General features: G+C 36.2%; 2 protein-coding genes across 3 annotated transcripts; one reads left to right on the top strand and one right to left on the bottom strand.

Moving 5' to 3' along the window:
- Positions 1–1756: 1756 nt before the first annotated feature.
- On the bottom strand, positions 1757–11988 carry LOC113499857. 2 transcript variants are annotated; one of them, XM_026880430.1, is made up of 8 exons: positions 11825–11988; positions 11380–11446; positions 10672–10828; positions 9682–9799; positions 8966–9137; positions 3181–3327; positions 2348–2477; positions 1757–1924 (listed from the first exon to the last, which is right to left on the bottom strand). In XM_026880430.1, exons 2-8 carry the CDS (start codon positions 11434–11436, stop codon positions 1902–1904), a joined length of 804 nt encoding a protein of 267 aa, XP_026736231.1. In that variant the 5' UTR covers positions 11437–11446; positions 11825–11988; the 3' UTR covers positions 1757–1901. The 2 variants fall into 2 exon arrangements, with proteins under 2 accessions (XP_026736231.1, XP_026736230.1); XM_026880429.1 differs by having other exon boundaries at positions 1757–2477.
- On the top strand, positions 4588–6333 carry LOC113499856 (differentially expressed in FDCP 8 homolog). The gene has a single exon (XM_026880428.1). The coding sequence runs from the start codon at positions 4831–4833 to the stop codon at positions 6151–6153; it is 1323 nt and encodes a 440-aa protein (XP_026736229.1). The 5' UTR covers positions 4588–4830; the 3' UTR covers positions 6154–6333.
- Positions 11989–12045: the final 57 nt, after the last annotated feature.

The following is a 12045-nucleotide window of genomic DNA, read 5'->3' as shown; positions in this document are numbered from 1 at the left end:
ATCAGGTCTGAGTGTTTGTGGTACCTTCGTTATATCTGAATTCCATAATGCAAGTGCTTTAGCAACTTACTTTGGGTTCAGAAAAATGTATGTGTTGTTGTCCGCATTTATTATTTATATTTTTATATTGTCTGCCCATCTTTCCGATGTCGACTAATTTAAGTTTCATTACTAAAAGCAGAAGAAATTCCACAAATATGACTACATTTTCGATACACCTTGAATAATATCTTAAAAGGCGTGGATACTAAGCTTAAAACTATTAAATCATCAATAAATAACTTTAATTACATAATATGCACAGTTATTATAGCTTAGGAACTTACAGAGATCTTATAACTACTAATTTAATACTGTTCAGATATTCAGCGAAAAATTGAATCATAGACATTGCGTTACGTTTTTGTTATATCATTATACTAAAAGCACGCTGAACGGAGTCTGGCAAGTATTCCTAAATATTCAAGCACATTTTCTATTATTAATAATGATAATCTAAATAGAATTATTTTCCTAATTGTTTCGTAAATTAATTTAGGCATATAATAATACTAACTATCTAATAATGGGACTAGATTGAAATTGAAAATGGTTATTTTTAATAGTTTTTAATCTACATGAATAAAGCTTATAGACTTGACACAATGTTTTGACGAGGTGAAGATATCATTTCTAATTATCAAATCTCAATAAACTTGTCAACTACGAGGAATTTAATTAATTTTAATTGCAGCGATGTGAAATCATAGTCATTCTATTCCTTCAATATTAAAACATAAGAACATTTAAAGTCAGATATAAGCTAGACAAACACTATAGCTATCTCTGTTTCACACACCATGCAGGTATATTTAGATCTCTTTTCAACAATCTCTTTTTTTTCTTAGCGGCTAAATTATGCTGATTTTTAACAATACGAATGTAAGAATAAATACATAATTATAATATAATTAAGTAAAATAATACCTTAATTATTCAGATATTGAAGTTAGTCAGATAAATAAACTTATTTCATGTCAGTTCGTTAGATTTAACTTATAACAATAGTAACCAAATATCAGGTACATATTTTACAGTAAAGCCACATAATATTTTTTTCTTAGAAAACTAAAATTAATAATAGTTAGAATATGCTCAATACAAAGAACATAATAGTATAGAATAGTTATAAAATAGTGTTATGTTACGCACGACTAGTTGCGGAATCTCCCGTAGAGATCTATTACGAAACTAGTCGGACATTCTCGACAGTATAACCACATATTTTTTCATGTTAATATTTCTTATAGTATATACTTATACATATTATTAACACCCCGGAAACAGTAAAAAATATTAATAAACTAATTTTAAACGCTTAATATCTGGTTATTTTCAATAAATTTAAACCGATAATTACGTATTTTTATAATTCGTTTTACATTTTCATAAGCAAAGCAGTATTTATATTGAGACAAATTAATCACAGTCGTATCCAGTTGATCATAAAATAAATAAAATTAATCAACTTCTCAAAAACCTGATAATACTCATAATTTGGTGTAATCATAATAATTTCGTTGAAATAAACGTGGACGTCAAATTTTTGTACTTAAAATAGTCTGTTTGAGATATTAAGTATCTAGACTAATTCAAAACGGTCTTGAGTTAACTTCAGGGGAAGAAATACGGTTCTTTTTAACGACAAATGAGCATACCAAAACACGAAGACCTTTTTGAAAACTTAAATTTAAAATACGATGGGGCATTTACCTACTAACTGCCCTCACTCTATAGACAAAGCAGATATGAATAACTATGGCTTCTATTTTTCATTTAAAAGAATCTTATCAATGTTTACGTACTTTAAATGCGTTTCAGACCGCCTTGCTTCTTTCCATGCTGCCCAGTTCCCGTTTCATTTATAGCCGGCGCAACAGGTTTCCTTTAAAACGATTTTTTTTACCACAAGTGACAACTCTTCGTGCTATCGACAACTTCCTTTTCTTCCTCATCCCTTTTTACACAATCCATACAAAGACATCTTGTCACAAACCGCCCTAAATAATAAAAATAATTTCCCATCCATTCCCCGCATTTCAACTAAGCCAAAAACTAAAAACAGCAGAAAAAACCCCTAAACTTGCATCAATTATGAAAGCAAAAAATATGACAAACCCAATTTCTCTCCTCTTTTCCGCAACCCCTATCCCTGTCCACACAAAAATTAACCAAAAAAAAAAGTCCTTTGTCTTCCAAAAAACCTTTTATCTCAAAAGCTGAATCCCAAAGACATTGACAATACAATCTCACTGTATGCTACAAGTTATCGGATGCGTCAACAGATAGTTAAGAAGTACAGGCGTACCCGCGGCCACTTCCAGCTGAAGTTTATCTTCTGGGTCAGGTTCAGTGACTTCGTCAGAAGACACAGACATCTTCTTGTCTAGAAGGAGGTCTGTGGATGTGTTGTCACCGGGGACTGTGTCGATGAATACCTGGAAGTTGATATGAGGTTTAAAAAGTTTTTTTTTTTATGTTTGGTGAATGTTGTCTGTAAATTGGGGTTTCGTTCGACCTCTTTCCTTTTAGCGTTACTATTTTTGGCATTTTTGCTTGTGGCAACAGAAATAAAGCCACGCGTAATCAATTTAAATGAATGTAAAAGTTTAAATTAATGAAAAAAACCGTAAAAGAAAATCAAATTTGACTAGTTTTGAAGTCGCTTTTTAGCGATCCAAGTAGGTGTTATTTAACATGATATTTAACTGGTTATAATCTCTGGAACGGACAATTCATTAAACTAGTCTTATTATTGACTTATGCATTATGATCACGTCAGACGAGCTCGTGGCTAAACTACAACTGCACAAGTTGATCGATCACAGGCTAAGCTACAATTGATACTTTCGATCTGAGGATGGGTGACTTACTATACTACCCCCATGTTTCGGAAGGCACGTTAAATTGTGGGTCCCGGCTGTTATTCATACATCTTTGCCAGTCATTACAGGTAGTCAGAAGCTAGAAAGTCTGACAACCAGTCTAAGCAAGGGGTATCGTGTTGCTCAGGTAACTGGGTTGAGGAGGTCAGATAGGCAGTCGCTCCTTGTAAAACACTGGTACTTAGCTGAATCCGGTTAGACTGGAAGCCGACCCCAACATAGTTGGGAATAGGCTAGGATGATGATGTATGCTCACCTCATCATCATCCTCGTCATCTTCGGGCTCCTCCTGCACCGCCGCATGGGCCACCTGCGCCTCCAACTCCTCGACGTAACGCGGCGCGTAGCTGTCGTCGTCAGAACTATAGTCATCACTGTCTTCGTCGCACTCGAAATAACGGCTCTAGAACAGAAGGGAACAGAAGATAATGAGGATCAGCTACTCCTAAAGTAATGCTGTAAATTATAGTGTATACAGGATGTCGATCTGTCCTTTTTAAGACACCATTCTTTCTGTTTAAACCTGATTCACCTAAATCTTCGATTAATATCTTGAATTTTTAAGCTGTCGTCTCAGGCATAACCCCCAAGCCATGTTCATATTTCCTCATTTCCGACCTTGGATACGACGGTGCGTTGATAGATTTATAATACTCAGTATTAGTATTTTAATACTTGTCTGTGGACGCGCCAATAAACGTGCTTGCCATGTTGCGGGTTCGATCCCCGCTTGAAACACAAATTATGTCCATCAATTCTAGTCCCAAGTTACCATCAATCAATACGTTCTTATTGTAACAATTATCATAAATATATCAATGTTCATAATTATAATAAAATTAATTTAATACTAAAACTCAGCCTACCAGAATATACCTTCAATTAATCTTTATATAAAAGTTTTAGCAATAAAGTAGATAAGCCATGAAACAAATTAATATTCACAGCTCATACAATTAACTTGCAAATATTAAACCAACAGCGCCAAGGCTGAATTCATACGCGAAGGCCGCCAACAAGTACGGCCTCATTGTATAATGTGCCTCCGCCATTAACAACAATGTTATTTTACGTTACTACTGAGCCCTACTGCTATAAAAGTATTATTATCTATATTCCGTGGATGTCCCAGACGCTAACCGCACGTGTCAGATCATAGGTCATCATTAAATAAACTAGGTAATTGGAACGAATATAGAGGCTGATCTCATACCCGTCCGTGCTAAACTCATTTATTTAAAAAAAAGTATCTCGCGAGGTTAAATCAGTTTCGATATACAATGACGCTTTTGTTCTGAATGTTAAAATAAATATGGGTGTTAACACGCAATGTATACAGAATACATTGTGACATCTAAACGCAGTGAATTGCATTCTCTTTGACAGACAGAAAATATTGACGTGAAGTTGGTACGCTTGCGCGGGAAATGTACGTTCCGTTCAATATTAGACGGAGTCGCAGTGAATTGTTTTGGTATTTTGTTCGTAATTCGTAGTAATGAGATCAAATTTCAATGAAATATAGCTTATTTGTTATTAAATACAATAGAAAATTGTTAAAAATAAGAATTTACGTGATGTTTTATTAAAATTCGTGAGTTACAAAATATAAAAGTTCTTGTTTACATAAAACGAAACGTTATACGGTGTGAACAACATAACACGAACATTTTACTCATCCGTCAAAAATGAAGACAGTACGACTTACAATTAAAATACATTGACACTGAAGAAAAAACATTCTAATCATATTCTAAGCATTATATCATCTTTGAAATGATACGTAATCGAAGATAACAGCCTTGAACAAACAACGCCACAGACGACTTTGAACAAGTAGCGAAATTATCTCGAATAACAGTAATGACTTCATGTTGACATTTCCTTTGTGTAAAATTTTGTGATTATGGCAGCAACAATAGCGAACGATTCGCCAAAATACAAGAACAGCTTGATATGCTGCAGCCCGAGCGTCGAAGTGACTTCTAGAGCGTCAACATCATCCACATCTGGGTGCGTGTCCGCGGACGAAAGTTACGACTCGAATTATATACCGAAATCAATTGCAAATAAAAAGTTGAAAATCCACAGTTCTGCGACAAAAGAGGAGGTAGAAAAAGCTATAAACCAGTGTAAAGAACTAGTGTTGAGCAGTCCACAGTGTTCGGACGAGCGTAAATGGCTCGTGAGATACTTGGTTGAGTTACGGTTAAGACTAGAAGATTTAAAAGACAATAATGGCCAGGCAAGAGTCCGTGTGTCCATAAAAGGCCATCATTTCGAGCAGCAGACGAACCCGAGCAACCGCAAACAGTATTGTGATCACTGCAGTGGTGTGATATGGAGTATTGTGCAGGGTTCGTACATATGCAGTGACTGTGGCTACTTGTGTCATTATAAATGTGTCGACCATATATGCAGGGTGTGTGCTCACGTAGTAATGACAGAAAAAGGGAGCTTCGAAACGAATATATGCCCCGAAAAAGGTCTAGCGGCTCAAGACTATAAATGTGCCGAATGCCAAACCGCATTAACATTTAAAGACACTTGGAACGAACCTCGGTTGTGCGATTACACCGGCCTATATTTCTGTGCGACATGTCATTGGAATGATCTGTCCGCAATACCAGCTAGGGTAATACATAATTGGGATTGGGAGAAGAGGTATGTCTCTCGTATCGCCTTCCAAATGCTCAATTTGTCTTGGACAAGACCGTACATAGATATAGAAAATGTAAACCCCAGATTGATAAACTTTATAGCAGAGTTAGAATGGGTGCACAAGATGAGGAAAGATCTAGAATGGATGCGGAGATATCTGTGTGCTTGTGCTGATGGCACGAGCTTACTATCACCGTTATTCGTTCAACTCGGAGATGTCAACAAGAAGTACAGTATGGGACACTTACAAGCGATCAACGATGGCACGTTAGAAACGCAGCTGACCGAACTAACGGAGCTGTGTCGTTCCCATATAACAAATTGTGGCCTTTGTTCAGGAAAGGGTTATATATGCGAAGTTTGTAAGAACAATGAGGTTTTATATCCATTTGATAGCGGTGCTTTAATGTGCGACAAATGTAATTCAATGTACCACAGAGGTTGTTGGCTACGGAAAGGGCAGATTTGTTTGAAGTGCCTTCGGTTAGAGGAAAGGAAAAAGAACGTTGACGTCACAATAGATTCTACGGACACATTTGAATATGACATTGATAAGTTTGTGAATTGAAAACTACGTACCTGAGTTGTAAAGTCAGATGCCAGTTAACCGCTTACCGAAGTTTATTGTTCACTGATATACTACAATGCTAAATTTAATTTGATAATATTTGACATGAATAATAGTTATTATGATTGTGTTGCGAAAATTTATAATCTGCGTCAATTATATTTGTTGTTAAGTAAACAATCTTTTATATTTTATTTGAAAAATTATAATGACTTGAAATATTAATTTTTGTGTTTTACTATTAACATAAATACTATATAGCATTGAAGGAATAGTTGTTTAACTATAAAAAAATAGCTTTTAATCTGTTTCGTTTAATGTCATAAAAGTTTTATAAATTTAAAGTTTAAGGTAATTTTTAGTTTAACTTTACAAACACTATATTTTTTACAAAAAACAAGAGAAATTGTAAAACATTTGAAACAATGCAAATCCATGAAATAATTATGATTAATTTCCATATAAATAAATTGGAATTACGAGGAAAAACATATATTCACATTATCCCATTATCGTTTACTTATATTGACACAAAATTGATTTAGAACAAGCTAATTAAAAAAAATATTTCACAACTTCAGGATCAGATCAGCTCTGCCATATCTTATTATTGTAATATCATGCAATATATATGCGTACTAGCTTTTCGCCGAGGTCGGTTTTATCGCGTTTCCAAGAGAACTCTTCAAAAGTCCAGAATAAAAACCATCCTGTTCTTTCTCAAGGTCAACTCTATCTCTGTACCAGATTTCATTAAAATCAGTTCAGTGGTTTAGACGTGAAAGCGTAACAGACAGAGTTACTTTCGCATTTATAATATTAGTAGGGATTACATATCCTATCGCGATTTCAGCACAATCGGACACCAGGAAATATCAAATCAAACGAGAGAGAACGATTGAGTCATGACTCGGGAAACTTCCATAGCCCGATAGGATTAAACTTTTCAATAACCCATGATTCATTAAAATGTATGTACCTAGTACTTCTCTCATATATAAAACCGAATTGCTGTTCGTTAGTCTCGCTAAAACTCGAGAACGGCTGAACCGATTTGGCATATTTTAGTCTTGAAATATTCGTGAAAGTCCGGGGAAAGTTTACGGGTGACAAAACATGGTAGAGTTGTATTTTGTCTGCATGGTGAGTTATCATTATATCGACTGTTAGGCGGTGCGTAGTTCGCTGGGACAGCTAGAGAGTAATGAAACAATAGACGGTGTTTAGGTTATGCTCAGACAAGTTCAGACCTATTGCCGAACCGAGAGATCCTGCGATTCTGGCCCGGGGTGTGTCACCACGCCAAACCCATTGTTTGCGATGTTTTACTGGTACGATTCCCCATTTTTTGGTATGGCGGGGAAATCATAATAGACTGACTCTAGCCGCCTCCTTGGAGGAAAAAGAGGGTAAAACTGGACAACTAATGTACATTTCTAAAAACACTTCTAATAGATAAATTAAAGTCTCATCATACAAACATTTGATCAGGGTAGGAATCGAACTCACTATCTTCGATATAGCAGTCATTGTGTCTAACCACTAGACCAACAGGCCTGACTATAAGTTTGTTTTAAACATGGCCTAACTCTATGTTATACCTAAGTCTAACTTGTGCCAATTAATCAAGTATGTTACGACAGGAAACGATTCCTCTAAAGATAAGAAGCAATTTTCGTGTAACACAAATATTCCGCTTAATTGTATGTTGCTGAATAATATCATTAATATCTACCTTTAAAAGTGGCAATAAAAATATTATCAATATAGGTACGTATTTGTTATTTCCGACCTATCTTCATGTATTAATATAATTCCTCTAAGTGAGTTTCTTGACATATTTTATCTTCAATTTATTTAGCAAACGTTGCTTTGCTAAATAAATTGTTTTATGATAACAAAAACAACACTTATCACTTAGAACTACTGAAAAATGGATAGTAGCCGATTCTCAGACATACTGATACTAAATATGCTTATAAAATTCCATTAAAATCGGTCAAGCCGTTTGGGAGCAGTAGGTATGGTAAGTAACATTGTGATACGTGAGATTTTATGTAAGACTGCAAAATGCTATTTTGAAAATTCATGGAGGAAACTTAATGACATTTTCAGAGTTCCGTTTACTAAAAATGAGTTTTAATCAGAGAGTTATGTGAGTGTTATAGGTACTTAAATTAACGTATTCGCGCTAGATTGTTACCGGTTCGATTTTAATGAGTCGATACGGAAACTGTGTCATGTAACCTACTTACATTGTTTTACTAATGTTTTTTGTTAATGCGTCATAAAAACTTAGCGAGTACTATATTTTGGGGTAAATGCAGATAAAATTGGGTAAAGATATTCTTTATAATGACTCCGTTTGGGTCCGAAACTAGTAGGGCAATTTTTTTTTATAGAGATATCATTCCTTTTGAAATAAAACAATCATTTAGGTATACGGTGCGTGATGATTTGCTATGCATTGCCGCGCACCGTCGCGCGTGTCGCTGATTCGATGCCCCCGAAAGACAAGCGTTTGTGAGCTCTTCGACTGTTTTCCTGATTTCTGAGTCTGGTTTTCTTTGTGCATGTGATTTGTATGTTTGTAAAACCTAGTAAAGACTCAGAACAAGCTGCGTTTGCAGAACTCCCCGCGACACAAGGATTACATTAATTAAAGATTCGACCACATTTACCCCATTTTGTTTTAGCGGGGTAATCCTCATGGACACCCGCTCCCTAAGAGGAAACGGGTAGTGTCAGAATCTTGCTGACTAAATCTAACCGAGTGACGTCAGTCGCGTTTTGTTGCCTAACAATCACTTACCTGGCATTCCAAACATCTACATGATTCTCTGTAGGTACAGCTCGTCAGCGCGTTGTCTATATGATGTAGGTAGTGGATCTCGTTGGTGGCCAGTCCGCGCCGCTTGCGTCGTGCCAGCGACCAGAGTAGGGCGAGAAGAGTCCCTCGACCCTTGCCGCATTTTGTTGTTGTACTGTTGGTACAAATATAAGGGTAATGGAATTTGTTAAATTTCAAAGTTAATGGGTTATCTTGGGAGTAGGTCCTTTTTATTGGACATACGTTGACTTATTTGGGGTACATGTGACTATAATAGGTATTCTTAGATTATGCTGATAACCTCCGTTATCGTATATAAAAGGTTCGTTACATTTTTATCAAGGTTTGAAAATCTGGTCTTTGGAGGCCTAGCTGCCATATTTTATAGTAATATCATTGCGGATGTTCAAGAGGGGTGTCTCTCTACGTCGTTTATTGCGCCGTCACGCTTTCACATCTAACGTACAAAAGTCAGTCAGTCAACCTTTAGGCTCAAACTGGGAGACTACTACTGTTCCTGAAAATGTGAGTCTGTTTAATCGAAGAACTGGACAACATTAGCTTTCAATTAATATAAATTAAAGAAGGGACGGTGGTTTTTACCTTTCGCACATATGCTTGTCTTACGCAATGATCAAAGCCGCTAAGTTAAGCGTGGTAAATACCACTCTGATACCAGTTTCGTTGCAAGTCCTCACCTATTCCCCATGTTGTTGAGCAGCGCGGGCTTCATATCCTCGGTGTCGCAGAGCGCGGCCGTGCTCTGGCGGCGTCGCGACCGGAGCGTGCTGTCCGGACGATCCTTATCGTCTGACACTACAGCATGATTAAGCAAGTATCGATATTAGATGCTAGATGAAAAAGTATACATAAATGGTTTCATTGAAAAGGTTTGTGTCTCAAGGTTTATTAAAACTATAACTCCCAAAATAGTTGACCTTAACAGTTTGTCCTAAAGACTTTCTTTCGAAAAATTTATATATGAGCCTTTCATATAAAATAAATATTATGATGTTGTTGTAAGTCAGAATCAGACGTCTAAACCTGAACCGCCGTGCTACGTCATCCACGTTTTTGTGTCAATGGAAAAAGAGACATATAGGGGAAAAGGATTTTATGGCGGGGGAAAAACTGACATTATGTTGGGGTAATGGAGACATAGACGGGAGAAATAGATGGCCGAAATGGAGACTTTGTGTCAGGATGAATCAAAACATACATAAAAATATATGGAATTAAATATATCATACATGTAGATAATGTACAGTCAGTGCCAAAAGTCGATAAACAGAATCAACTTTACAAAACACCTGTTCACAATAAAATGCCATAGAGGAAACAAAATAGCCTGTACACCAGAAATTTACTAAAGTCGTAAAACACGTTACTCTATCAAAACTCACAAACATTTAACAAAGCATATTTTTAATGTTGCCGTGTGTTAATATATACTTTTGGCGCTTATTTTGTTCAGCTACTTTTGGGACAGTATTTACCTTAACACGGCGGCGGTTCAGGTTTAGTCCGTAAGAGTCTACGCACTACCCACTTCCTCGTCCTAAGAGGTTATGACATAATGTCTAATCCCGTATGTCCCTTTTCCCTCCGTCCATACGTGTCTATTACCCCAAATAATCCGATATATATATATACATGTCTCTTTTACCCCATTCTCCATTTCTACTCACCAGTGATCTCGTTCTGCTCGCAATAACCCCATCTCTCGTTGTCGACATCATGTTTATCCGCCGGCCACAACTCCTGGACCGAAGGGTTCTGGTAGATGGTCTCCGTGGACGCGTTCCCATTCTCCGCGTCGAACCTGGATTCGGGCTGCTGGAGAACCTGGTGAGGGTTTAACAATGAAAATATACAGTAGTCTCCAGTAGTAATAAGGTATATAAAAATAATAAAGACGATTTGACAACGTCCCGCATAAGAGGAGCTCGTGGCTAAGCTATAACCGCATAAGTGAAACAATCACAGGTTAAGCTATGCTTGACGCGGTTGGTCCGTAGATGGGTGACCATCTTTGTCATAACGAGTTCCTCCGTGGTTCGGAAGGCACGTTAAATTCTGGGTCCCGGCTGTTATTCTTACATCTTTGACAGTCGTTACAGGTAGTAAGAAGCTTGAAAAGTCTGACAACCAGTCTAACCAAGGGGTATCGTGTTGCCCAGGTATCTGGGTTGAGGAGGTCACATAGGCAGTCGCTCCTTGTAAACCGGTTAGACTGGTAGCCGACCCCAACATAGTTGGGAAAAGGCTAGGCCAATGATGATTTGACAACGTCCTCCTTTTCAAGTCGGTTAAGAATATAGAGTCAATTATCACGCTTGTGTTTTCTTAGCTTTTTTAATATTTAATCAGTTGGTTTCGTATTTTGTAGTATGTACCTGATAATGTGCTCTTGTTCCTAAAAAGAAAACCGCACCGGAACCCCCAGTTGCCATTTTAATTTATCTGAAATTAATAAAAGTTTCTTTTAATACCTACCAAGAGAAAAAACATAGGTTTGAAACACATGGTATGATTTCGTTCATGTTTTCATTACTGGATAATTGCTAAGTCATGTTATTTAAGTTTTTCATGACAATTCTTATTTATTCAGCTGCATTAGCCCCAAAAGGTTTAAGCCAAAATTAAAAATGTAACAAATGTCAACACTGTGATGAAATAATGTGCAAATAAATTCAAGTTACGAATACATTTTGAACTGAATTTATCAGAAATGCAAATACAACAATATGACGTATAAAATAACACTTCATTACATAAATTCCCATAAAATTCTAGTATTTTATTTTACTAACAAAATAGCGGAATGAAATCGAGAATTACCTCAACACAACTTCTTTTTTGTGACAATGACGTTTAAATTAATAATTAAACTCATATACGACTATTAAATATTAGGAACACGTTTGTAAATTAATATTTAATCATTTTAAAATATTTGTTGTCGCATTGTTAATTTTGACAAAGCTATATTGACGTTGTTTTGACCTGCGCAGTGCGGCCCTAGGGTTGTCATAGGCACAGAAAAAATACATTTTGTTTTA

Source organism: Trichoplusia ni, chromosome 13, assembly GCF_003590095.1.
Source record: "Trichoplusia ni isolate ovarian cell line Hi5 chromosome 13, tn1, whole genome shotgun sequence".
In the NCBI taxonomy this organism is placed as follows: domain Eukaryota; kingdom Metazoa; phylum Arthropoda; class Insecta; order Lepidoptera; family Noctuidae; genus Trichoplusia; species Trichoplusia ni.
Note: the sequence above shows the minus strand (reverse complement) of the source record. Positions and strands in the feature narration are given on the sequence as shown.

Bases quoted from the DNA above. Each gene is read 5' to 3' on its own strand.
- LOC113499856 (XM_026880428.1), top strand. From the start codon at position 4,831: ATGGCAGCAACAATAGCGAACGATTCGCCAAAATACAAGAACAGCTTG.
- LOC113499857 (XM_026880429.1), bottom strand. From the start codon at position 11,436: ATGGCAACTGGGGGTTCCGGTGCGGTTTTCTTTTTAGGAACAAGAGCA. The intron at 3,328-8,965 runs GTAAGTGATTGT...CTTCTGTTCTAG, and splicing joins GTAGATGTTTGGAATGCCAG to AGCCGTTATTTCGAGTGCGA. The intron at 2,478-3,180 runs GTGAGCATACAT...ATCAACTTCCAG, and splicing joins ATGACGAGGATGATGATGAG to GTATTCATCGACACAGTCCC.